The sequence below is a fragment of the Erythrolamprus reginae genome, chromosome 2 (assembly GCF_031021105.1).
Source record: "Erythrolamprus reginae isolate rEryReg1 chromosome 2, rEryReg1.hap1, whole genome shotgun sequence".
NCBI classification, from domain to species: domain Eukaryota; kingdom Metazoa; phylum Chordata; class Lepidosauria; order Squamata; family Dipsadidae; genus Erythrolamprus; species Erythrolamprus reginae.
The window spans coordinates 31,833,002-31,859,754 of record NC_091951.1 but is presented as its reverse complement, the minus strand read 5'-3'; the positions used below and the strand labels follow the sequence as shown (position 1 = coordinate 31,859,754).

The following is a 26,753-nucleotide window of genomic DNA, read 5'->3' as shown; positions in this document are numbered from 1 at the left end:
CCCTAAATACCACAATTTACTTCTTACTCTTCTACAGAGCTCCTGACTATGACATCACACATGCAAACAAATTATCAGCTCTACTAATGTGGACTACCCACTGCCCACACCCTATCATCTTCTTTAGTGACCTCAACCTACCACACATTAACTGGACATTAAATGAATGTAGCATGGAACCTATCCACTCTACTATATATAACACAGTCACCAGTCTGGGACTTGACCAACTAGTAACTAACAATACTAGATTAGATAACTTTCTGGATCTCATCTTCTCCAACAGCAAAAGTACAATATATGGCTTACAAATAAAAGAACCTTTTTCCAACAGTGACCACAGCATGATAAACTTCAGTCTCAACCTAAGCTAAACTAAGATCCACCCAAATAATGTGACTCCGAAATTCAACTTCAAAAAAGCGAACTACAAACTCATTGATGCCCATCTTTCAACATTAAACTGTCAAAACCTATTCTCTAACTGCAACTGCACAGCACATAGAGTGCTGTACTGCAGGCCACTGAAGCTGACTGCAGATCTGAAGGTCAGTGGTTCAAATCTCATCACGGGCTCAAGGTTGACTCAGCCTTCCATCCTTCCGAGGTGGGTAAAATGAGGACCCGGATTGTGGGGGCAATATGCTGACTGTTAAAAAGTGCTATTGCTAACATGTTGTAAGCCGCCCTGAATACCACGATGATTCATCCAAAGCTAACATTCTCAATTAATTCTTTGGCTCTGTCTTTGTCAAGAGCAACGGCTCATCCCCTGAATTCATCACTCGCACCTCAAACTCTCTCAATGACCTAACCTAAATAGACTTCACTGAAGACCAAGTTGAAAAAGCATTACGTGACCTTAAACCTTCCCTATCAGTTGGACCAGATGGTCTATGTGCATATTTCCTAAGAAAACTCTCTTCTGCTATAGCAGAACCACTGAACATAATCTTCGAAAAATCCTTCAGAACCAGCACACTTCCTAAACTATGGTCAAAAGCTATGGTCATCCCCATCTTCAAAAAAGGAGACCCTCCTCTTGTCGATAACTACAGACCAATATCACTATGCTGTGTCCCATGTAAAGTTATGGAATCAATTATAAACCAATCAATTACTCTTCACCTAGAAACTAATAATCTTGCTCTCTAACAAAAAATTTGGATTCAGAAAAAAACTATCCTGCAACATACAGCTCCTCCACTGCAAAACCATATGGACAACTCATCTTGACCAAGGAAAAACTATAGATGCAATTTATATTGACTTCTGAAAAGCTTTTGATTCAGTGGTCCACGACAAACTACTTCTAGAACTCAAATCCTATGGCATCTCAGGATCCCTCCACAACTGGATTACTGCATTTCTGTCAAACAGGAAACAAGTGGTCAAAATAGGAAGCTCCATATCCACACCCACCCCTGTCAAAAGCAGTGTCCCCCAAGGTAACGTACTGGGACCGACGCTCTTCATTCTCTACATCAATGACCTTTGCGATCTCATCACAAGCAACTGTGTTCTTTTTGCAGATGATGTAAAACTCTTCAACACCACTAAAAACACAACTACTCTACAAAAAGACCTACACTCAGTTTCTGACTGGTCCAACACATGGCAACTCCAAATCTCAACCAGCAAATGCTCTGTCCTACACATCGGCAAAAAGAATCAGAACTTCAAATACAAACTGAATAAACACATCACAGATAATCCCCACTCGGTCAAGGACCTTAGAATATTAATAACTAAAGATCTAGGTGCCAAAGACCACTGCAACAACATCAACAAGAAGGCCTCAAAAGTTGTTAATCTAATCCTACGTAGCTTTTGCTCTGGAAATTTCACACTACTTACCAGCGTTTACAAAACTTTCGCCAGACCCATCCTAGAATACAGCTCATCTGTTTGGTTTTATAATAAGGGTTTTTAGTTGTTTTATTAATTGGATTGTTACATGCTGTTTTTTATCATTGTTGTTAGCCGTCTGCGGAGAGGGGCGGCATACAAATCCAATAAATAAATAAATAATAAATAAATAAATAAATAACCCATACCACATTTCTGACATTAACACCCTCGAAAATGTCCAAAGATACTTCACCAGAAGATACTTCACTCCTCTATCCGAAACAGAATTCCCTACGAAACTAGACTTACAATCCTGGGTCTTGAAAGCTTAGAACTACGACGCCTTAAACATAATGTAAGTATTGCTCACAAGATCATATGCTGCAATGTCCTGCCTGTCAGCGACTACTTCAGCTTCAACCACAACAACACAAGAGCACACAACAGATTCAAGCTTAATATTAACCGCTTCAAACTTGACTGTAAAAAATACAACTTTAGTAATCGAGTTGTTGAAGCGTGGAACTCATTACCGGACTCCGTAGTATCATCCCGTAACCCCCAACACTTTACCCTTGGACTATCGACGGTTGACCTCTCCAGATTCCTAAGTGGTCAGTAAGGGGCATGCATAAGCGCACTAGAGTGCCTTCCGTCCCAGATCCTATAGTCTCTCCTATATCTCATATATCTTCTCTACTATATCTCTATAAGCTTCATTGTATATTATTGTGTAGGACAAAATAAATAAATAAAAATACTTTAAGCACTAAGAAATGAAAAATAGATATGACCTGATACCCCAGAAATGGCAGAGCAAGAAAGAAGTCAGAATGGGAATGCAAAAGATCTTATATTTTGTTAAAAAGAGAGGCAAGGAGAAAATATATGGGCTTAAAATGATAAAAAATAAAAGCCCTGAGGATTGGCAAAAATGCTGTTTTAAGGAGGGATGATAGATTATTGAGTATGCATTAACTATGAAATGATGTAGCTACATTTATTAGGTGTTGTTCTTAAGATATTTTTTAAGTCATTAAATTTTATTGAGATAATGATAATTAAGTGATAAACATTTGAATAATAATTGATTATGATTTGCAATGAAATATGATTATAATATTAAGATGATTAGTCACTGAAGATTTGAAATGATGGTTTGGTTAATTCTTATATTGTTTTCACATTACTATAATAATAGACTTTGGTTTTTCTTTTTGTTTATTTTGCTCTTTCTTTTTTCTCTTTTCTTTCTATTTTTAATTATAATTTTCTTTCTTTGTTACTGTTTGTAGTGGATAACATTTTTCTTTCTTGTATTCTTTCTTTTGAGAGAATACATAAGAAGTAGGAGTAGGCACTATGGCATATTTGAAGCATTAAAGTGTTGTGGGTGGCTCTGGCCCAGCTCCTGCCCCAAGGCATGTGGAGGTGGAGGTGGGGGAAACATCCACATGCCACAGGCCTGTTTTGCTCCCGATGGAATCTGCCGACGAAGTCTCCTCTGATCAAGGAAGTGTGAGTGACAGGGAAGAGGGGAGTTTGGCAGACAGCCCAGGAGGAGATCAATCATCCCTATCATTCCTGGATTCGGAACAAGAAGTTATGACACATCCACACATGCGTAGAGTGATGCATAGGAGATGTTTGTTAATTATCATGTTTCTCTTAAATTACTGGCATCAGAGCTTAAAATTCTAATAATATTTACCTTCCTGTAGTTGAAGTCCAGTTTCCAGAGTATCTGGGGAAGAAGAGGGAGGGATTCAGCATCTCATCACTAGAATTCAAGCAACAGAAGGGCCTCCCTACAGATATCCTGGTTTGCTTTCCTTGGACTCAAATCAGGAAATAAGGAATATGGAAAACCAGAAGCCAGAATGTCATTGGTGGCTATACATAGTCCATCAGGTATAAATATATTCTACTATATATTCCATAGGCAGGTAGTTCTCAACTTACCACTATATGTGTAGTGGAGTTACAGCGACACCGAAAAAAGTGATTTATGACGAATTCTCACACTTATGAGTGCTGGAGCCTCCCCAGTCACGTGACTCAAATTCAGGCACTGAGAACCAGCTTATATTTACCATGGTTGCAGCATCTGGAATTGTCCTCTTTGACCTTCCTTGGGGAGTTTCTGACAAGTAAAGTCAATGGGGGAAGCCAGATTCATTTATCAACCACAATTCACTTAACTGCCAGGATTTTCTGAATTACTGTGACAAGAGTCCGTAAAATGGGCCACTGCTCACTTAGTAACTGATTTGCTTAGCAACAGAAATTTTCAGCTCAACTATCATAAGTCATAAGTCAAGAACTACCTGTATATATATATACATTAAAGCTCGTGGTAGTTTATTCTGCTTCCCCACTGATCAGTGCACATGGATTTTGGCTACAAAGAATACAGGTAAGTCTCGTTTTACAATCAGACTGAGCCAGAATCTCTCTTGGATGCTCAAAATGTCATCCAGGGTAAAACCCCAGGGGCTCTTTTTTACCTCTCCATTTTTTATTGGCCCTTTTGAGAAGTGCAAGGACATCACTGTAATCCCAGATTGCCCACTTCGGTTCTAGAATTAAATCCACTGGATTCTCATACGTTTTCTTAGCCTGTTACCTGGCAAGTCAAAACAACAGAATAAGAGTGGGAAGGTCATCTAGTCCATCCCCCACCACACTGCCACCCAAGCAGGAGACCTTACACCAATGATGGTGAACCTTCTTTGCCTCTGGTGCCAAAAAACGTGTGGCTGCGTGTGATTGCATGCACACACGTGCCCACACACACAATGCAATGCCCCCCCAATGCATGGTCAAAACCCCCACATTGCCTCCTGCACATGCGTACAACATCTTTCATGCACACAGGACACACTGAAGTCTCCGGACTTCCCGTTGGCTGTTTTTTCGTCATCCCCAGAGTTCAGGACTTCCTGAAGCCTGGGGAGAGCAAAAACAGCCGGAAAGGCCAGAAATCTGCTGGCGGGCGTGCACATGTATGTTGGAGCTGACGTAGGGCAATGCTTCACCTGCCCTCAGATATGGCTCTGCATGCCATCTGCAGCACATGTGCCATAGGGTCACCATCTATGCCTTACACCATCTCTTCTTGAAAGCTTCCAGCGATGAAGTTCCCACAGTGGCAGTGGTGGCTGTGGCTTCTCGTCCTCATCTGGCCGCTAGCCACTCCGAGCGCTTTGGGAATTCCCGCCTCACCCCGCCCCTCCATTTGCTGAGAGCGCTTTCATCCCAGACTATCAGCGAGGGGGCTGCAGGAGAAGCCGGGCGGGCGTTCTTCTCACAGCGGAGGCCCGCAAAGGTGATTTAGAATGTCGCACGTGCACACGCGCTTTCCATCCCCCTGCCAGCCCGCCTGGCACATTCAAAATAAGAAAAACCTTCGCCGGCCTCCATAAAGAAGAAAGGAACAGAGAGAAAGAGAGAACAAGTGAGAAAGAGAGAGAGAGCAACAGACAGTGAGATAGAAAGAAAGTGAGAGAGAGAGAAAGAGGAGGGGAGAAAGAGAGAGAAAGTGAGAGAGAGAGAGAACAACAGAGAAAGTGTGTGAGAGAAAGAAAGCAAGAGAGAAAGAGAGCAAGAGAGAGGGAGAGAGAGCAACAGACAGAGCGAGCTAGAAAGGAGAGAGGGAGAGAGAAAGGGAGAAAAAGAGAGCGAGCAAGGGGGGAGAGAGAGAAAGAAAAAGAAAGAAAGAAAGAGAGAGAGAGGAGAGAGGAAGGAAGAGAGTGAGAGAGTGAGAGAGGAAAAAAGAGAGAGAGAGAGAAAGCAAGAGAGAGAAGAGTGGAAGGAAGAGAGATAGAGAAATGATAGAAAAAAAGGAAGAAAAAAAGAGAAATGAGAAAATGATTGAGGCAGAGAATGACAGGAAAGACAGAGAAACAGAGAAAGAAGTGACTCTTGATTTAAAGCATATGGTAAAAGCACTTAAATAATAACAGAGAGAAAACCCCCCAGCCCTCACCTGTTTTTGGAAATGGTTCAAGAGTTCACACACAAACACACATACACAGGCAGGGAGGAGAGGAGGCAGGGATGGAAAAAGAGAGGAGAAGTGAGAGAGGGAAGGGGAAAAAAGGGAGGAAGAGGGAGAAATGAGAAACAAATGAGACAGAAAAGGGGGAGAGACAGGAGAGACCCAGAAATGAGAACAGTGGTAGAAATTTGAGGAGGGATGATTATTAAATATCGATTCACTATGGAATATTGGTAAAAGATATATTTAGGTGTTGTTTAATATTAGGATTTATTAATTTTAAAAATTGGATTAGAATTTTAGAACTATATAGAATTACATAGGTAAAATTAATGGAAGATACATATGATAAATAAGGGGTTTATGATATGTACTCTATGATTTTATGAGTTTGCATTATGAATGTAAAATATACTTGGAAATGTAGAAGATTGATGTAAGTTAATAATAGTAAATGCCAAGTGCCTGAAAATTAATTGAGCTTGAATGAAATTATAGAAAAGTATAATTTATGGAAATATATTAATTGATGAATTGGTGTTCAGGTAGATTTTCATAGTATTACAAGATTACTATAATTCTATGATAAATATTTAAGAAATGAAGATTTTAAAGCATGGATTTATTAATAGTTATGTTTTTGGTTTTGCTGGTTGTTTCAGTTTTAATAGTAATAACCGCCCCGAGTCTGCGGAGAGGGGCGGCATATAAATCCAATAAATCTAATCTAAATCTAATCTAATAGATTTTGGTTTTGTTTTATTATTAGAATAGAATAGAATAGAATTTAATTGGCCAAGTGTGATTAGACACACAAGGAATTTGTCTTGGTGCATATGCTCTCAGCGTACATAAAATAAAATATACATTTGTCAAGAATCATGTTTGTTTTGTTTTAATAGTAATAAATTTCTTTTAATAAAAAAGGACTTTTTTCCTATCTATCTATCTATCTATCTATCTATCTATCTATCTATCTATCTATCTATCTATCTTTCTATCTATCTATCTATCTATCTATCTATCTATCTATCTATCTATCTATCTATCTATCTATCTATCTATCTATCTATCTATCTATCTATCCTTCTATGCCACCCAGCCGCTCGGACGCTATACTTTTCCGCCCACACCGAAAAATTAGAGGGAACATTGGTCTCCCCTGGCCCTTCTCCTCAATAGACTAGCCATGCCCAGTTCCTGTAAGTGTTATCAACCAGGCAATAGAAGCTTTCTAAACCATCAAATGGTTCTTGAGGATTAGCCAGCTACATGATCTAATCTGCATGTTCTGAGCTTTCAGACTTTAAGCCCCTCAGGAAACCTCTCTTTCACACCCGAATGTGTGCACTGAGCTGTTCTACACATTGTATTTATGTGGTGTTTAGTTGTGTGTGGTTTGTAGTTGTTCAGTGGGATGTTGATGACCAATTATTAAGTCATTCATTGTTGTTTTCTTGTGTTGTCCCATCCTTGGCTCCTAAGTACTTGGTAAAGCTGGTGGTAAATCAGCACTCCTGTTGATTGATAAGGGCCCGTTTCCCAGACTTCAGTCGTTTCTCTGGCTAGCTATTCAAATATGGGCACCAGGGCAACTCAGTGGATCCTGATCCAGAACTGCACTCATTCACCTTTATCAAGTTAAACAAGAGATCTAGTAATGGCAACTAAGTTTCAGTTTTGGGTTCCCTACTCTGGAAAATTCTTGTGAATCTCTTGGCCAAACAAACGGACTGTAGCTTACAAAATGACTGATGACCAATGACTAACATGGGTGTCACATGTAATTAGACAATGGATATAATGTTCAAACTGATCTTGATGGATTCAGGTAAGGCAATGAAATCACACTTATACGTCACCTTCAATTTCTGACTATTTGTTAGCAACCATTTACAATGGTTGTCAAAAAAATGACTTACAACATTTTCGCACTTAACATCTATCACAGTGTCTCTGTAATCACAATTTGTTTGCTTGGCAACCAGCATGTATTTATGATACTTGCATTGCTTAGAAGAGCTTAGACTCAATAGGTGGATAAAATGGCAAAATTCAATCTAAACACCTGACTGACTGTGAAACCAACCAACCGTGAAACCAACTGTAATAATTTAATAAAAATCAACTCTAATAATAAATAAATAAAAATAAAATTGATCATATCAAATATTGTTAATTATATTGTGTTGAGATTATCTGAGGAAATGTCTAAAAAGCCCTGAAATACAGTATGTTGTCTTTACATTAAAACACTGCTAAATATAAACAGCAGTTCCCAAAATAGGAAAACTGCTGAAAGATCTGCTGAGAATCTGAGACTGCAAAGAAAAGGGTGGATTTACTTACTTCTTCAAGATGCTTCCAATGTCCTAAAAATAAAGAGAAAAAGCACTGAAAGGAGCCATTTCCTATGCAGAAAATTAAATTCTTACATTCACAAAATAAATGAAGAATTTTAATTTTAAAAATCTCATTGTTCTTGCCCCCCCCCCAACTGTTCAACTTCTTGAGTCCAGCCAGAATCTTACATTCAGACATGGAAAAATATATCAATCACCACAAGAGAAGAATGGATGAAAAAAGTAATGGAGGTAGAGAAAAAATGAAAAAAAATGACTACTTTAATTAGATTATCACCCAATGTTTCTACTTGGAAATTGGGTCTAAACTTTGTGCTCACGATACAAAACAATGATTAACACTTGATTTTGCTTATTAGACTAATCTGTTTTTGTTGACTAATAATTGCTAAATGTTCAAAAATAAAAGTGGCTGTTATATTATTTTGCATTTTACTGTACAGAAAAAAGTTGAAAGACAATGTGGGGTCTTTTCCTTTTCCCTTTATCCTACATTTCTTTCCCATTCTTATCCTTCTCTATTTCCCTATTTTCTTTATTTCCATTTACACTTTTCACTATTATAATTTTAATTAAATTTATGGAAAAGAAAAAAAGGAGCAATAAAGATGATAAGGACTCTGGAAGCCAAACTGTACAATGAATGGCTAGGGGGACACAGCATGCTCAGCCTAACAAATAGAAGACTTAGTGGAGAAACAACAGCCATCTTCCAATACAGTGATACCTCATCTTACGAACCCTTCTTCATACGAACTTTTCATGATACGAACCCAGTGTTTAAGATTTTTTTGCCTCTTATTCCGAACTATTTTCACCTTACGAACCCGAGCAGCTGCCGGGATTTCCCTGAGGCTCCTCGATTCCCTTCATTTTTGTCAGCTGCTTTGAATCCCAGCGACAAACTCCCCTCTTCCAAACTGCATGGGGAAAAGACTCATGGAGCTCAAGAGAGGAGAAAGGTGTGGGAGAAATGAGCAGAATGGGGTGGGCAAAAACGGGAGGGAAAGATTCATGGATCTCAAGAGAGGAGAAAGGTGTGGGGAAAATGAGCAGGACAGGGTGGGCAAAACCGGGAGGAACTCATGGAGCTCAAGAGGAGAAAGGAGTGGGGAAAAAGAGCAGGACAGGGTGGGCAAAAATGGGAGGGAGCCATGCATCTCAAGAGGAGAAAGGAGTGGGGAAAATGAGCAGGACAGGGTGGGCAAAAACAGGAGGGGAAGACCCATGGAGCTCAAGAGGAGAACGGTGTGAGGAAAATGAGCAGGACAGGGTGGGCAAAAACGGGAGGGACCCATGGAGCTGAAGAGGAGAAAGGAGTGGGGAAAATGAGCAGGACAGGGTGGGCAAAAACGGGAGGGACCCATGGAGCTCAAGAGGAGAACAGTGTGAGGAAAATGAGCAGGACTGGGTGGGCAAAAACAGGCGGGGAAGACCCATGGAGCTCAAGAGAGGCTCTTTTCGCCTTGCTTCATTGGGACTGCCACCTCTTGCCACCTCTCGCTGTCCCTCCCCCCACTCCGTTTGCCTCAGCTTAGTCTGACCCCCCCCCCCGCTTTTTTTAAAAAAAGCCTTAATGTTTTGGATTTTCCTAATCGGCTTGCACGCATTATTGGCTTTCCCATTGATTCCTATTGGAAACATTGTTTCATCTTACGAACTTTTCACCTTTCACCTCCTGGAACCAATTAAGTTCATAAGATGAGGTATTACTGTACTTGAAAGGCTGTGATAAGGAAAAGGGCATCAATTTAGACTCTAGAAACATAGAAACATAGAAGAGTGACGGCAGAAAAAGACCTCATGGTCCATCTAGTCTGCCCTTATACTATTTCCTGTATTTTATCTTACAATGGATATATGTTTATCCCGGGCATGTTTAAATTCGGTTACTGTGGATTTACCAACCACGTCTGCTGGAAGTTTGTTCCAAGGATCTACTACTCTTTCAGTAAAATAATATTTTCTCATGTTGCCTTTGATCTTTCCCCCAACTAACTTCAGATTGTGTCCCCTTGTTCTTGTGTTCACTTTCCTGTTAAAAACATTTCCCTCCTGAACCCTATTTAACCCTTTAACATATTTAAATGTTTCGATCATGTCCCCCCTTTTCCTTCTGTCTTCCAGACTATACAGATTGAGTTCATTAAGTCTTTCCTGATACGTTTTATACTTAAGACCTTCCACCCTTCATTATAAACCAAATATGCATGCCAGCCATATAACAATTCATACCCTTCTATATTCAATATCATTTCATTAGTTAAGTTTACCCAATCACTTATAGTTACCAAAACTGTTGCATCATAATACAATTTCAAATTAGGCAATTTTAAACCACCTCTTTCTCTTATATCCTGCATTATTTTCATTTTTACTCTTGGTTTTTTCCCTTGCCATACATATTTATTAATTCCTCTCTGCCATTCCAACAATTTTGAATCATTTTTAAGTATTGAAATCATTTGAAACAAAAACAAAAATTTAGGTAAAACATTCATTTTGATTACCGCTATCCTCCCCAACAGTGATAATTGCAATTTTTTCCATTTATCCATCTCTATCTGTATCTTGGACCATAAAGTTTCATAGTTATGCTTATATAATTTTCCATTCTCTGCTGAAATATAAACCCCCAGGTATTTTACTTTTTTCACAATCTCACATCCAGTTGCCTTTACCAAACCATCTTTTTGATTCCCTGTCATATTTACTGTTATCATCTTAGTTTTCCCCACATTAATTTTAAAACCCGATACTTTTCCATACTCCTTGATAATTTCCATTAATACCTTAGTAGATTGTAGAGGCTGTGTTAATGTTACCACCACATCATCTGCAAATGCACGCACTCTATAATCATGATGCTTAACTTTAACCCCCCTTATTTTCTCTACTTTACGTATTTTATTTAACAACATTTCCAAAGACAATATAAACAATAATGGTGATAATGGGCAACCCTGCCTTGTACCTTTACCGATTTGAAAAGATTCTGTTAAGTTCCCATTAATTATTATCCGTGCAGTTTGTTCTCTATATATTGCTTTAATAGACTGAGTAAAATGTTCTCCCATTTGCATTTTTTGAAGTATGTTTTCCAAAAATTGCCAATTCAATCTGTCAAACGCTTTCTCGGCATCTAAAAACATTAGCACCACCGGAGTCTGAATATCTCTCCTAAGATACTCCAATATATTCACAATTTGTCTAACATTGTCTCTCATCTGTCTACCTTGTATAAAACCTGTTTGATCTTTATGTATTATCTGTTGCATGATTGGCATCAGTCTGTTAGCTAAAATTTTTGTAAAAATTTTATAATCTATATTAAGCAGTGATATAGGTCTATAATTCTTAGGCTGAGTGTGATCTTGATCTTCTTTTGGAATTAGAGAAATAAAAGTTGTTTTCCATGATGGAGGGACCCTATTTCCTTCTAGTATTTTATTGAATAATTCTTTAAGTGGTTCCACTATCTCATCCTGAAGGCTCTTATAATACACTGCTGTCAAACCATCCGTGCCTGGAGCTTTACCTATTTTTAGCTGTTTAATTGCCAGTAAAATCTCATCTTTAGTTATATATGAGTTTAATTTCTCTTTTTGTGCTTCGGGGATTTTAAGAATGCACTCCTTATCTAAATATCTATCTATGTCAGTACCTTGTATTTTGTCTTTTGTGTACAAATCTCTATAAAAATCTATAAAAGCCTTTTTAATCAAATCCTGTTGAAATACCTCTTTACCTTTATATAATACCTTATCTATTGTTCGCGTTTTTTGCTTTTTCCTTAACATATATACTAACCATCTACCAGGTTTATTGGCATTACAAAAATTATTATGTTTTGCATATTGCAAGTTAGTAGCTACTTGGTCTGAAACCAACATGTTAAATTGTGATCTTAATAATGTAATTATTTCTCTAATTTTCTTATCTTCTGGGTTATACAGTATATCAGTTCTTGTTCTTTCTTTTTAATTTCTTTTTCCAATTCCTCTTTTTTTTGTTTCTGTTTCCGTCTATAAACATTATTCTGGTTTATTAATACCCCCCTCATAAAGGCTTTACTTGCATCCCAGACCATATCTATCGTTGTTTCCTTTTGCATATTTAAGGTAAAGAATTCCTTCATCAGCTTTTTACATTCCGAAACATTCCTATCATATCTAAATAAATTTTCATTTAGACGCCACGTTCTCCTAGGTTTCTCTCCCGTTTCCAACTCCATCCATACTGGACTATGGTCTGACAGCGTTCTTGGGCAAATCTTTATCTTCTTAACCCTAGAACAAAAATCATTTGTCATTAGTATAAAGTCAATTCTTGAAAATGAGTGATGCCTATCTGAGAAAAAAGTAAAATCTTGTTCTTTATCATTCCTTTCTCTCCATAAGTCTCTTAATTCTATATCATCCATCATATCAAAAAACGATTTAGGGAGCTTAGCCTTATTTTGAATATTTTTAGAAGGGCCCTTCTTGTCTATTTTAACATCAATTACTCCATTCCAATCTCCCATCACTATATATGATTTACGATCCAAGTTTATTAATTTTTTGTGTAATAACTCATAAAATTTTCCTTGCTGTTGGTTAGGTGCGTATATTCCAACTACCATAAAATTCTTTGTCTCTATTGTTAAGTCAATTATTATATATCTGCCCAGATTATCAGCTTCTATCACTTTAACTTTAAGATCAGGTCTTACATATACAACAATTCCATTCTTTTTTTCCGGGGCCGATGCAATATATGGTGTCCCTAATTTTGCGTTCTGTAAAAACTTTTGATCTTCCAGTCTTATGTGAGTCTCCTGCAAGCATATTATATCATTTTTAAATTGTTTCAAATAATGAAATACTTTTCTTCTTTTTTGCGGTGAGTTTAAACCATTAACATTCCATGTCAAAAATTTAATTGCCATCTTTGGCACCCGAAAGCCTCTGGAGCACTGCCTCCAGGTCCGCTGGAGTCGTTTTAGATCTGGCTCCTCCCACTGCTTTCGTTCCATCCACCACTTGGGCATATGTCATCAAGGGTAACTTGGTCTCTTGCTCTCTACGCCTTGCTACTGCACGTGTTTGCCTCTGGTCTTGTGGTTTTAGTTGTTTCTGGGTTTTACCCCGAACTGTTATCTCTTCTGGTGGTTGTATTGAGCCTTCTTGTATAGCCATCGCTCCTTCCTGTGCCTGCTCCTTCATTGGTGCTATTGCTTGTTCCTGACATGCCTTTAAAATTTTTTCATAAAAATCTCTTGCTTTCACTACTGTATTAAGAAGATGCCTTTCTCCCTTGTATGTAACTATTAATCCATATGGGACATCCCATCTATATTGTACTTGTCGCATTTTTAGCTCAGAAACCAGAAAAGAATAGTCCTTCCTTGCTTTTAACATCTTAGGAGGGATTTCTTTCAGTACAGCAACTTCTTGCCCTAGAACTTGAAGTTTGTTTTGAAATGAGTGTTGTATAACTCTGTTTCTTGCACCTCTTGTAACAAAATATATAACAACATCTCTTGGTAATTTCCTTTGTCTGGCAATCCATGAGTTCACACGGTAAATTTTATCAATATTCCAAGCCCAGTCAACATCTTTATCCTCTAGAAATTTCTCCAGGGCGTCTGCAAAAATTTGTCTTAAATCTTCTCCTTCATTTTCTCTCAGACCTCTTATTCTGATAGCCCCTTCCATAGATCTATATTGCATCATTACACATTCAGCATCTGATATTTCTATCTTCTCTTGTACCTCCTCCATTTTATTTTCCAGCTGTAAATTAACTTGTTCGATTTCTTGTATTTGTAACAGTATCCCTTGAAATGCTAAAACAATATCCTCCCTCATCGCCTCATGTTGATGTTGAATTGTTTCCATCACACCATCAACTTTTTCCTCCCATTTCTCCTCCATTTTCTGAATTTTTCCATCTAACTCTTCTGATTGTTTTCTAAATCCCATTTGTAATGCCTGGTGCAGCTCCTGTATAGTTGTGGCTGGTGGATCTAGGAATGGTGCTTTGGGCTGTTGTTTAGAAGCCATTTCCAAATCAATTTGTCTATCCTTTCTTCTTAATATTCTTTCTTAAATACTTTATCCCCATTTTTTCTTTCCTTCTTTTTCCCTCCCTTCCAGAAGACTAATTGTTAAGTTTACAAGGGAAGTCCATTTAAAGTAAACAAGAAAAGTCTTTGAGCCGGCTCGAATTTACAATCTCTAACGATCACTAACGATCACTCTCGCTCAAACTTTCACTTTTCACTTTCGTTTCTGCCTAACACAGCACCATTTTCAGAGCCGCTTTACTTCCGCTGAGCTCAGAAGAGAATTTTAATAGAGTTGAAAAAAAGGACGATACTTGCTATTTTTTTTCCTTTTTCCTCGCAATTCACTCTGCCTGCAGCAATATTCTTCCAAAAGCCTTAGTTGTTACAAACTTGCAGGGGTGGTCGTGTCACTTCGGTCTGCTTTGATTCAGCAGAAACACCTCGGAAGCGGAGCTTTCGCCGGGCACAACAGGGAGCCTCCCTCTTACCTCCCCCGAAAAATTCCCTGGGGGGTCAAAAGGGGCTCTACCCTTGCCCAGCTACTCTCTTCACCCTCTTCTCACAGGGGCGAAGTTTTCAAGCCACTAGACAGCCGATTTTCGCTGTTCTAGCGACTACACTATCTCGAGGGTTGGCAGTCTCAGAAGAGGCTACCAGCAGCGACAACGGAGCCACCGGAAGTCCGACCTTCCACCCTTCATGTAGCCCGTCTTTGGACCCGTTCAATTTTGTCAATATCTTTTTGTAGGTGAGGTCTCCAGAACTGAACACAGTATTCCAAATGTGGTCTCACCAGCGCTCTATATAAGGGGATCACAATCTCCCTCTTCCTGCTTGTTATACCTCTAGCTATGCAGCCAAGCATCCTACTTGCCTTTCCTACCGCCCGACCACACTGCTCACCCATTTTGAGACTGTCAGAAATCACTACCCCTAAATCCTTCTCTTCTGAAGTTTTTGCTAACACAGAACTGCCAATGCAATACTCAGATTGAGGATTCCTTTTCCCCAAGTGCATTATTTTACATTTGAAAACATTAAACTGCAGTTTTCTGTAACACTTAAGCGCAGAACAAGAGGTGAAGAGTAGAAGCTCCTCACAAAAAGATCCAACCTAAAATAAGGAATAATTAAGGGGCGTGCATAAGTGCACCAGTGTGCCTTCTGTCCCCTGTCCAATTGTCTCTCCTTATCTCATTTATCTTTTCTTCCTTTCAAATATGTTCACCTATACTTTTATATCCTATCTTCTATTCTTTTCTTTACTTATACTATTACATATCTTTCTCTTCAATGTGTATTATGTATTGGATAAAATAAATAAATAAATAAATAAATAATTTCCTGAGAGTCACAATTATTTATCAACGCAACAGCTGCCCTCACAGAGTTCTGGGTACTGAATCACTGGATGATTCCAATATTAATTTGGACAACCATTTTTTGGGGAGATTATGAGGGCTCCTGCCTTAAGCAGAGGATTAGACTAGATTACTAGAAGACCTCCAAGGTCCCTTCCAGCCCTAGTATGATCTCAACTTCCTGCCTGACCTGTAAGAGTTTGCTGGCTGGTTCCTGAAGCTTCTCTTCTATCTCCTGGATGAGATGGTCAAGGGAGCAGAGTTCCTCCATGTGCTTGGCCAAACCCTTCTCCTCTCTTGCCATAAGATCCTTCTCCATCTCTTCCATCCTAGTCAATAGGAGCTTCTCCTGTGCTTCTAACAAGAGTTGAAGCTCTCTGAATTCAGCCATTAAATCTTTTTTCACTTCTTTCATCATGTCCTAGAACACGAAGGAGAAAAAGCAAAGAGCATATTTTTATTGTTATTATTTTATTTTTATTTTTATTGCTATAATAATTCAATAGATTCCTTAAAGAATCTAGAAGTGAGTTGGAAGAATTTTATAAGAAGAAAAAAAAACCCCTTTTGATATTAAAAAAACAGGGCGGAGGGAAATATTTTTAATAAAAAAATAGAGTTTAAATGATCTCTTATGAAAATATTCTTGGCAATCTCGGATTCCAAAAAAGGAGACAGAAAAATGTTTGAGTTCACAATTTTTCCAATTAGATGAAATATGGTTTGCCTTACTTTATTCAGCAAGCCAAGCTCTTTGTATAAAACATGGTACACTTAAGCCAACTATGTCCTTCAGCGAGTGGTGACATCTCAGTCCCCAGGTTAAGAACAAGTTCTCTGCCAGGAAAAGGCACTTCAGAATGAGATAGCTTAACGGAGGGTGAGAAGAAATAAGAAAGAAATTCAGAAGGCTGGCAGAATGAAGAGACCAGGGGCAGGAGCCATTGCTCCCCCAACTCCTGGTGGAAGTCCAAAGTGGGGGATCTAGGTGTTAATAGATACAGGAACCAGTAGATCTGTCCTTACCCGACCTATTGTTCCTTGGAAGTAGCTGGCTGGAGAATTCTGGTAGTTCAAGTCCACAAGTTGCCAAGTTTGGGCACCCCTGGTGTACAGGGTAGCCTTTGCCCAGTTTTAGAACTTTTCCTGACCTATTTTCTGATTGGCTGGCTGGGAAAGAGACAGTACAGGCAGATCTTCCTCTGCCAGATATTCATATTTCGATACCATCGACCATGGTATCCTTCTGTGCCGGCTGGAGGGGTTGGGAGTGGGAGGCACTGTTCTTCAGTGGTTCTCCTCCTACCTCTCCGGTTGGTCGCAGTCGCTGTTAGTGGGGGGTCAGAGGTCGACCCCGAGGTCTCTCCCTTGTGGGGTGCCTCAGGGGTCGGTCCTCTCCCCCCTGCTATTTAATATCTACATGAAACCGCTGGGTGAAATCATCCAAGGGCATGGGGTGAGGTATCATCAGTACGCTGATGATATCCAGCTTTACATCTCCAACCCATGTCCAGTCAATGAAGCAGTGGAAGTGATGTACCGGTGTCTGGAGGCTGTTGGGACCTGGATGGGTGTCAACAGACTCAAACTCAACCCTGATAAGACTTGTAGTTTTCCATATTCCTTATTTCCTGATTTGAGTCCAAGGAAAACAAACCAGGGTATCTGTAGGGAGGCTCTTCTGTGGCTCTAACTCTAGTGATGAGATGCTGAATCTCTCCCCTTTCTTCCCTAGATTCTCTGGAAAGTGGTCTTCAACTACAGGAAGGTACTGTATTTTTTGGTGTATATGACACACCCTTTTCCTCCCTAAAAGAGGCTGATAATTTGGGTATTCAATTTATATTCCTTCATTTTTACATTTAACAAACCTACCCACATTCATATTGAATTATAATTTAGTAATACCATCCTTCAAGTTTTAATTTCCTCTTATTGCTTGTGCTTATTACATAAAATGTGTACTTTATTAATCCCCCTTTCTCTAAATCTCACCTCTCTATTTTTTATTTTGCTATATTAAATATATTATTTTGCTATATTAAATATATTATTATGCTATATTAAATATATTCCCTTTTCTAACCATCATCTCTTACTCTCCTTAAAGGTTTGATTATTTTTTTCTCCCATATTTCTTTCTTGGATCTTTATTTTTCTCTGTTTCCATATCTTTCCTGCTGATTTTAAACTTTCCTCCCTTTTTTATCCTTTTCCATTGTTTAGTTTCCGAAATATCTACTCTTGCCCGTATCTTTCTCCCATAAATATCTTCCTGTTTCTCCAGTGTTTTTTAAATTTCCTTAGAGTATTCTCCCCCGGGTTTATGTCATCAATCACTATTCTTCTTATTATCTTTTTTTCCTCTGTTCCATTTGTTTTGTCTGAACCCTTTTTCCATCTCCTCTTTCAGTTGCCTCCTCCTCTTCCTGGGTGTCTTGAATACTCACTGTCTCTTGTATTATGTATATTTCTCAGCATTTCATTTTTTCCCATAATTTTCGGGTAGTGTCTTGTCAGTGTCTCCTTTGTACTTTGAAATGCCAACACCACCTCTTCCAAATTCCACTCCATTCTTCTTGATGAAGCGTCTTGTTGAATTTTATTAAATCCCATTTTGTCCAATAATCCAAAGACCATATATTCAAACTTATAAACATTTCTCAAAATGCTCAGTGTTTTTATTTCTTTATATTCTGAACTTGATCTGCCTGTTCCCCTGGAGAGCCTCTTAAATCTTCCAGCACTTCCTTAAATCCCTCTATAAATCTACTCTTATAGTGTAATCTTCTGGTGTCTTTTCAGCAATATTTTCTTTTAAATCATCACGTTTAAATCTCCAGTAGACAACAAAATTTTGGGAATTTGTTGTTCTCCCTTTGGTCTTTATTTAAATTTCAATATTAAGCTGGTTTCCCAATTTTCCACAATGTAAAGAAAATGTTAATTTTTGAGTGAATAATTCCAGCATCCAAGATGCCTTTCAAATAAAACGCCTGTCCAGTTTAAAAGTCCAATTTTCTGTATTTTTAGCAATTTTTCAGTTCTGGAGGTGGGTGGGTAGGGGGCATGTTTGGAAGCTGAACTCCGTTCCCACAAGAATCTGTAGGGTTAAACTTTTGGCAATTGAACACATAAACTAGCCCTGCAACTGAAGCTCTTGTTTTTTCCTTTCTTCACTTTCCCCTTACAGATATGTAATTCTGGATCCAGACACAGCCAATCTTGACCACCTTCATGTCTCCAAAGATCGAAAAAGTGTCAAAGGACTGAAAGCATTTTTAGTAACGTACCAGTTAAGCTGCAAGAGATTTGTAAATCCTCCATGTGTCCTTGGCTGTCAGAGGTTCTCAAGAGGGAGACATTTCTGGGAAGTTCTTGCAGGAAATACAGCAACATGGGGTATAGGCGTTGCCCAAAAGCCACTGAACGTAAAAGATCTTAATGAGGAGGATAGCTACTGGGAATTTTGGAAAAATGGAAGTAACTACATGGTCAATTCTCCCTTAGGACTTTCTCACCTGTTCCTGACTGAGGAGCCCACAAGGATCCGCATCTCTCTCAACTGCGAAGGGGGACAACTGAGCTTTTTTGATGCCAGGACAGCAACTCTGCTCCATACATTCTCGGATGCTTCCTTGGTTGAAGAGATCCTTCGGCCATCTTTCTATTTGGGCAAGGGCACTTGCATGACACTCCCCTAAAAGAGAGGACCTCCATAAGCAAAACTTTTGAAAAATCCATATTTCTCAAGCAGTCATCTCTGAAAGCTTTTAAAGTAGAGTTTCCTTAGCTTTTTGCTACTACAGCTTCCCTTAATGTTGGATGCCATGCTGATTATTTAATCGGTCTATAAAGGAATAACCTGATTATCATTTCTGTTTGTCTGGATTTTTTAAAAATGAGGCCTCCTAGGAGCTTTATCAGCATTATTGGCTCAGATATATCAGTATTAAAGATACTTCAATATTAAACCTGTCAATCATGATTTTATATGTCCGTCACAACTCTCCATCCCATTTATGGGTCATGCTTATTTGTTTCATGTTAATTACAATAAATGATTGTGTAGGTGTCCATAACTTGGTATATCCTATAATCTTTCCCCTTCTTTTTTTCTTTCCTTCCTCCCCCCCTCCCCGTTTCCTTTTAACACATGATTGTCAAAATCCAACAAACCCAATATACACTCAATATAAGCCTTATAGCCTCATTGGGTTGTTGTTTTTAAACAAATCCTAGTATTTGTTTACTTACGTAAGTTATTTACAACAGTCAGATTACTGATTGTAAGATTGATTGTAATTTTATAGGTGTCTCATAGGTTGTACTTCCCTCTTTTGAAATTTTATGCCAATACATTTATTCATGTAATACACAGAAACAGAAGATGCCCAGAAGACAGTAGACAAAAATAAAACATACCAATCTGTGATCAAGATAGAAAATGTGACTGCTATGTGCCTTAAATGTGTCCCCTGGCTCAAGCCAAAAAGAATTGTGAATAGAATTGTAAAAATTGATATACATTATTAAATAAATGCATTTTGACAAGATGCCAAATAACACTCCTCTTTCTTCCTTTGATCAACTATGCCTTTTATTGAGTGATAGTAAAAGAAGAAACCAATCTAGAAGGGTGGTTAAGAAATCAAGCTAGAAGTCATGAGTTCTAATCCTGCCTTAGGCACAAGATCAACTGCGCCACCTTGGACCCATTACTCTCACTCAATCCAAGGAAGTGGGCAATGGCAAGCCACTTCTGAACATTCATCCAGAGAGTCACCCGGGTCAGTAATCTGAGGAACCTCAAAAGTGGCTTTGATATTGAGGTGGGAGTCAGATCCAGTTTGATCTTGTAGTTAAAGCACCAGGCTAGAAAGAGGAAGGCTGCGACTTCAAGTCCTGCCTGAGCCACAAAAGCCAGTTGCTAACCTTTAGTCAGTCATTCTCTCTGTTGGGTATTTTGATTATTATTAATATTATTTGTATTAGCAGAGTTCAGCTGGCTTAATTTGCAGCGGAGTTAGCGTGGCAAGAAATAACACGTGGTTCAGAATCCCATTTGTTAGCAATGAATGACCACTCCTTCATAAAGATGAAAAATACAATCTTTACTTACAATTATGTTGATTCATGCAATTGACAGATTGCAGGCAGATAAGTTTATATTCCAGTCCATATTAATAACTTCTGGATGGTCCCATGTGTGAGGATGGCTTTGGATTTCATCTCACACATGTGTCCTCAGCCGAGGACAATGGATCACACACAGAAGAAGAAGGTAGAAGAGGTAGAAGAGAAGGGGGGGAGCATCTACTCTGCAGAGGTTTATATAGCCTGCAGAGTATCTGCCCCAGGTGACACACTGGTCAGTTAATTGCGACCTGACCATAGAGATGTGTTTACAAGACAGTGCAAGCATGTAGTAGAGTAGTTAAACCCAACCCTCTCTGTCCAATCTTTCTCAGGATGTTGTGGGGAAAATAGGAGGAGGAAGATGTGTTGGATATGTTTTCTACCTTGAGTTACTTGTAAAAATAATAACGGCGAGATACAAATTAAAAAAAAAAAAGGGGAGTGAAACCGAACTCTGATATGGTGACTTTGAATGGTAACAGCACTTCTCTGGAACATCTCAAAGCATGCAAAGAACTGAAGATCGACAACTTGCTGTTGGCAAAGGAGCAAATGAGTAATCCTAATGAACATACCTAATACAGGTAGTCCTGGATATACAATTGAGCACCAAACTTTTGCTGCAAAGTAAGGCAGCTATTAAGTGATCTTTGCTTCATTTTATGTGTATCATGGGGAAAGCAGGGGAAATGAATGAAAAAAGATTTTGACAGGAATGAGGAGGAGAGCAGAAGATAGAGAGGGAAAATGGAGAAAGGAGTGTGAGGAAAGGTAGGGAAAAGTGTGAGGAAAGAGGAGGAGGAAGGAGAAAGAAAAAGGGAGCAGGCAGAGGAGCCGAGACTGACAGGAGAGACCAACAACAGCAGGGAAGAGAAAGGAAGAAGGGCCAAGTAGCCGTCTGACCACCACCCAACTATGTGATCCGCCCGCTGTGAGGAGACTGCAGAAGGGACCAGCTGGAAGGACAGGAGGGCAGTGTCCAGCTGAGCAGGGCAAGTGGAGGTGTCTGAGCAAAGGGACCAGAGTGGAGTGGCAGCCACAAGGAATGGGCTGTAGCAGGGGAAGGTGTCTGGATGGTTGGAAAAGAGGGAAGGGGGAACTTGAACCCCAGGGGCCATTTTGGGGGTAGCGCTACATGACAATTTTTCTTGTCAGAGTTGTTAAGTGAATCACTGCAGTTGTTAGGTTAGTCAAATGGTTGCTAAGTGAATCCGGCTTCCCCATTGACTTTGTTTGGCAGAAGGTCACAAAGGGTGATCACATGACTCGGGGACGCTGCAGTCGTTATGAGCCAATTGCCAAGCGATTGAAATTTAAACGAGTAACCATGAGGATGCTGCAATGGTCATAAGTCTGAAACTGTCATAAGACACTTTAATGTCTATATACTGTGCATTAAAAATGAGAAATGTTAAAAAGCCTATTATTTGACTTCACATATGTCAATTTGAGAGCCACCGATCTAGCCCCACAGAATATCAAACGGGATGGGGATCACAGCAAAGGTGTCCCAAGGCAGGTCAACAAAGTCAAGATAGCAGTCAGCCCGCCCTTTCCTCATATGTAAATAAGGGGCGGGGCTTCCCTCCCTTAGGCCTTTGTTGACTACCTCTAGAATTGCTCCTGCTTTCCATCTCCCCACTTCTGGGGGATCTTTAAAAGAGATTTAGATGTGAACATTCTGTAAATTAGATCTCTATAAAGTTTCCAAGCCCTAAAGCTGTTTAGTCGTAGTACTATAGTTGCAGTCATATTTGTGGTTCCTTCCTTCCTTCCTTCCTTCCTTCCTTCCTTCCTTCCTTCCTTCCTTCCTTCCTTCCATCCTTCTTTACTTGGTGCCAATAGGATGCCACTGTGGCTACCAATTGACATTCCAGAAATGAGATGCCACCACCAAAGAGGCAAGATAAAGGAGGGGGCTAGAGACTGTCTATGTCCCCTCAGAGACCCTATTGTGATTAAAGAAGCCCCCCCCAAAAGCCGTTGAAGAAAGAGCAAAGCTGTATAAGAGATTCTCCACCCACAAGATTTCCCCCCTCCCTCCATGGGTCCCCCTGTCCTAAGTTGTCCTGAGACTAATGACTCTTTCTATTTAAATTTCCTGATTGGCTGGCCAGGAAGTGGGGCAGTCCAGACAGTTCTCCCTCTGCAGGCTATTCCTATAAAAAGTGACCAAAAAGACTTTAATTTCCCCCTTTATTTCTGAGACATTCAATCAATTGCAGCATTAGATTTGGGTTTTTATCAGGGGTTTCTCCTAGTCCACCTTTGCTCCTTCTGGTCCTATAATTGTTTCCTTTCTCCTTTTTTTAAAAAAAGCACTTTCCCCTTTAACAAGCTGGTTGGATCAATTTGGCAATGAGTCCCAGGGATGTTTCTTTCTCTCCAGGATTTTTCAATATCTTTCCCTTTAGCAAGGGGGGTGGGACGATGGACCTTTTATAATTTGTAGACTTCAATTCCTTGCTCAGGAATTCTGGGAGTTGAAGTCGATCAATCAATCAGAATAGAACTAGAAGGGGGGTCTTCTAGTCTAGTTCCCTGCTCCAACAGGAGACCCTATATACCAGGGGTCTCAAACTCAAGGCCCACAGGCCAACTGCGGCCCTTGGGAAAATAGTTTGCAGCCCCCACCTCAATATCAAAGTTTAATGTTAGTGTGGACCAAGTTTGATACGAATGTCACTTTTCAGTATTGTGTGCGGAGCTGAATGAACCTGCCAATCATGATAGGTATATTGCTCTCGGAGGCAGGACATCAGCGGGGCTTATTGCGAACCTGCGCCATTACCCCGGGCTCAGAAGCGGAGGTGGCCACGGAAATTGCTACTCAGCGACACATCGGCTAAAGTTTAGCTGCTAAACACTGAAACAGTGACACCAAGTGGTATTATATATTACACAGCCCCAAACATGTCTTTTTCAAAGCCTGCAGTGAAGAGGAAGGTTGGTGATGAGCACAGACAATTTCCGGAAAAGTGGGAAGTGCAATATTTCTTTGTTGAGCACAGCAGCATCCCGACGACGTGTCTTATTTGCACAGAGAAAGTTGCGGTGCACAAAGAATACAATTTCAAATGTCATTACACAACTAGACACACTGAGGAGTATCAGATCCAGGGGCTTAAAGTAGTGTTTCCCAACCTTGGCAACTTGAAGATATCTGGACTTTAACTCCCAGAATTCCCCAGCCAGCATTCACTGGCTGGGGAATTCTGGGAGTTGAAGTGCAAATATCTTCAAGTTGCCAAGGTTGGGAAACACTGGCTTAAAGCACAGGTTTCGTGCTTTTTTGGAGGAAATGGAGTCAGAATATGGGGATGTGCTCTACTTCACCGAGGTACGCTGTCTCAGCAGGGGAAACATATTGAAGAGATTTTTTGAGTTGAGAGCAGAAGTGAAACCCTTCATGGATAAAGATGGGGTTGCTGTTCCTGTGCTAAGTGATCCCAAATGGCTTATGGACTTAGGGTAAATTGAGTTTGAGATCCCTGCTATATACCTATGTTCCTGGCTCAGGAATTCTGGGAGTTGAAGTCAATCAATCAATCAATCAATCAATCAATCAGAATAGAACTAGAAGGGGGGGTCTTCTAGTCTAGCCCTCTGCTCCAGCAGGGGGCCCTATATACCATTTGAAATCCACAAGTCATAAAGGGGCCATGGTTCAATAATTGATGGGGGGGGGCATCCCATGAATGTTGGCTTTTCCCCAGTTTTTTAAAACTTTTTTTTCTCTAACAGGATGCTATGATCAATTGCAATTGATCGGGGATCCTCCCAGAGATGTTTGCTTCTCTCCAATTTTGAAAACCGTTTTCCCTTTAAGAAGGTCGTTGAGCCAATAATAACTGATTAAAGGTCTATCCCGAGAATTTTTGCTCCTTCAAATTGCAATGTCCCGAGTAACGCCTAGGGGGCGGGCGTGAGACAGCGGGAAATGTTCTGAGAGGCCGTTATAAACGTTAGTAACTGTGCAACTAACTGCCTGTGTACAAATAGCTCTCACCTCAGTTCCAATTGTTACGCCTGTCCCAATAAACAAGTTCTGTTACTGCTGCCTCGCTGAGCTGCTCCTACTCGGTCACTTCACCAATTTGTCCCTTTTAAAATACTGCAGTTGTTCTTTAAGAAACCAGCGATGCTAATCACAAGACCAACCATTCATTTCGGTTCCCCGCATGGTTAGAGCCCCAAAGGCGCTCGCCTGATTCGCAGGGAAAGGCGCGAAAGTAACTTTTGTCTTTCTTTCTGGAGACGGCAATGGCGTCCGAGGCGCCCTTGCAGGATTTCCTGGAGGAAACCACCTGCTCCATTTGCCTGGGGTATTTCCAAGACCCCGTGCTCATCCCGGAGTGCGGCCACAACTTCTGCCGGGGCTGCCTGAGGCGCAGTTGGGAGTCGTCGGAATCGGAGGCTTCCTGTCCCCAGTGCAGACAGATCTTCGCGCCCCACAGCGTCATCCCAAACCGGCAGCTGTCGCGGATGGCTGAAGTGGCCAAGCGATGCGGAGGTCCTTGGGATGAGGAAGGAGGGAGCTTCTGCCCGAAGCACCGGGAGCCTCTCAAGCTCTTTTGTAAGGACCACAAGACCCTCATCTGCTTGTTCTGCATGGTCTCCAAAGAGCACAAGAGCCACTCGGTGATCCCTGCGGAGGAGGCTTTCCCGGAATACCAGGTAGGAATCAGCCAGGCGGAATGGCTGCGGAGGGGCATCCAGAATCCTTTCCCTTCCTGGCAATCCTTGAACCAAATTACTTGCTTCTTCTGTTGTCGGCAAACTGGGTTTAGCCTGGTGCAGAACCATCACTGAGAAGCAGCCTGGAGGGAAGATTCAAGAAACTTGTATTGAAGTACAGTACTTCGGCAGCCAAAGGAGCCAAGACCCCAACCATATACAAAGATAAATTTGATACAGTTAAGATTAAGGTTCCTTGACTAATTCATTGGTTTCCTGAAATGTTTTTTGCACTTGTTGTCCTGACCTTCTTTAACCTGCTTCATAAATTGCATATTTTATGCTAATAAACTTTCCTATCAAAAGAGGTGTGCGTTTTATACACTGCTCAAAAAGTAAAATAAAGGGAACACTTAAACAACACAATACAGTATAACTCCAAGCAAATCAAACTTCTGTGAAATCAAACTGTCCACTTAGGAAGCAACACTGATTGACAATCAATTTCACATGCTGTTGTGCACATTCAACTTTGTAAAGAAGTATTCAATGAGAATATTTCATTCATTCAGATCTATGAGTGTTCCCCCCCCTTTTTTTGAGCAGTATAATAAGCTAGAAGTTTTGTACAGAAGTATTCAATGAGAATATTTCATTTATTCAGATCTAGGATGTGTTCTTTGAGTGTTCCCTTTATTTTTTGAGCAGTATAATAAGCTAGAAGTTTATGCCTATGTGCCTTAGCTAGCATCCTTCTAAACAGAGTCTTCCTAACTTTCTTGTAATTTTCTTGTTGCTAGGCAGCAGTGTCTCTCCCCCCCTCCTCATTCCTTACTGATCTTACTAAACTCATCTTATTGGTCACTCCTTTAAAAAAAACTTCCCTAATTCCAACCTGAGACCTTCACCTCCTGCATTATCCTTTGTGCCTGCAATTTTTTGAAGACAGATTTACCACAGCCCTCCACTTACAATCCTTTGTTTAGTGAGTATTCAATGTTAGCCCATCATTGAAAAAAGTATCTTATGACCATTTTCATACTTTCGTATGACCATTGTAGTATTCCTGTGGCCACTGATCAAAATTGGGATGCTTGGCAACCGACATCTATTTATGATGATTGCAGTGTCCTGGTCTTGCCTAGCAATGTAAATTACCTGTAGGGAGAAATAGGCTCCCTGTGCCAGCTCCCTTTCCACATTTGCTCTAGAGTGAAATTGTCTAGGAGTCCTCCAAAATCTTGAGTCCAGATCCCAAGAAAAACTCTTGTTGGATCAGCCCAAACATTCATTTCTCAGTGATGCTTCTG

At 40.0% G+C, this 26,753-nt stretch overlaps 1 protein-coding gene and 1 long non-coding RNA gene across 4 annotated transcripts in view; both read left to right on the top strand.

The window, feature by feature from the left end:
• The window catches only part of LOC139163114 (zinc finger protein RFP-like), a 182,952-nt gene that overhangs the window by 144,711 nt on the left and 11,488 nt on the right, over positions 1-26,753 (top strand). Inside the window, exon 1 of one of the 3 annotated variants that reach the window (XM_070744069.1) lies at positions 24,743-25,443. The exons of 1 other annotated variant lie outside the window; for it this stretch is intronic. In XM_070744069.1, the coding sequence (XP_070600170.1) occupies positions 25,030-25,443 (414 nt within the window). In that variant the 5' untranslated portion in view covers positions 24,743-25,029. Of the gene's footprint in view, positions 1-24,742; positions 25,444-26,753 lie in introns of those variants that run through there. One more of the 3 variants, XM_070744072.1, reaches the window with a different exon arrangement.
• On the top strand, positions 17,361-20,193 carry LOC139163160 (uncharacterized). Its single transcript, XR_011558432.1, has 2 exons — positions 17,361-17,395; positions 18,821-20,193. It is a non-coding gene; the product is annotated as an uncharacterized lncRNA (long non-coding RNA).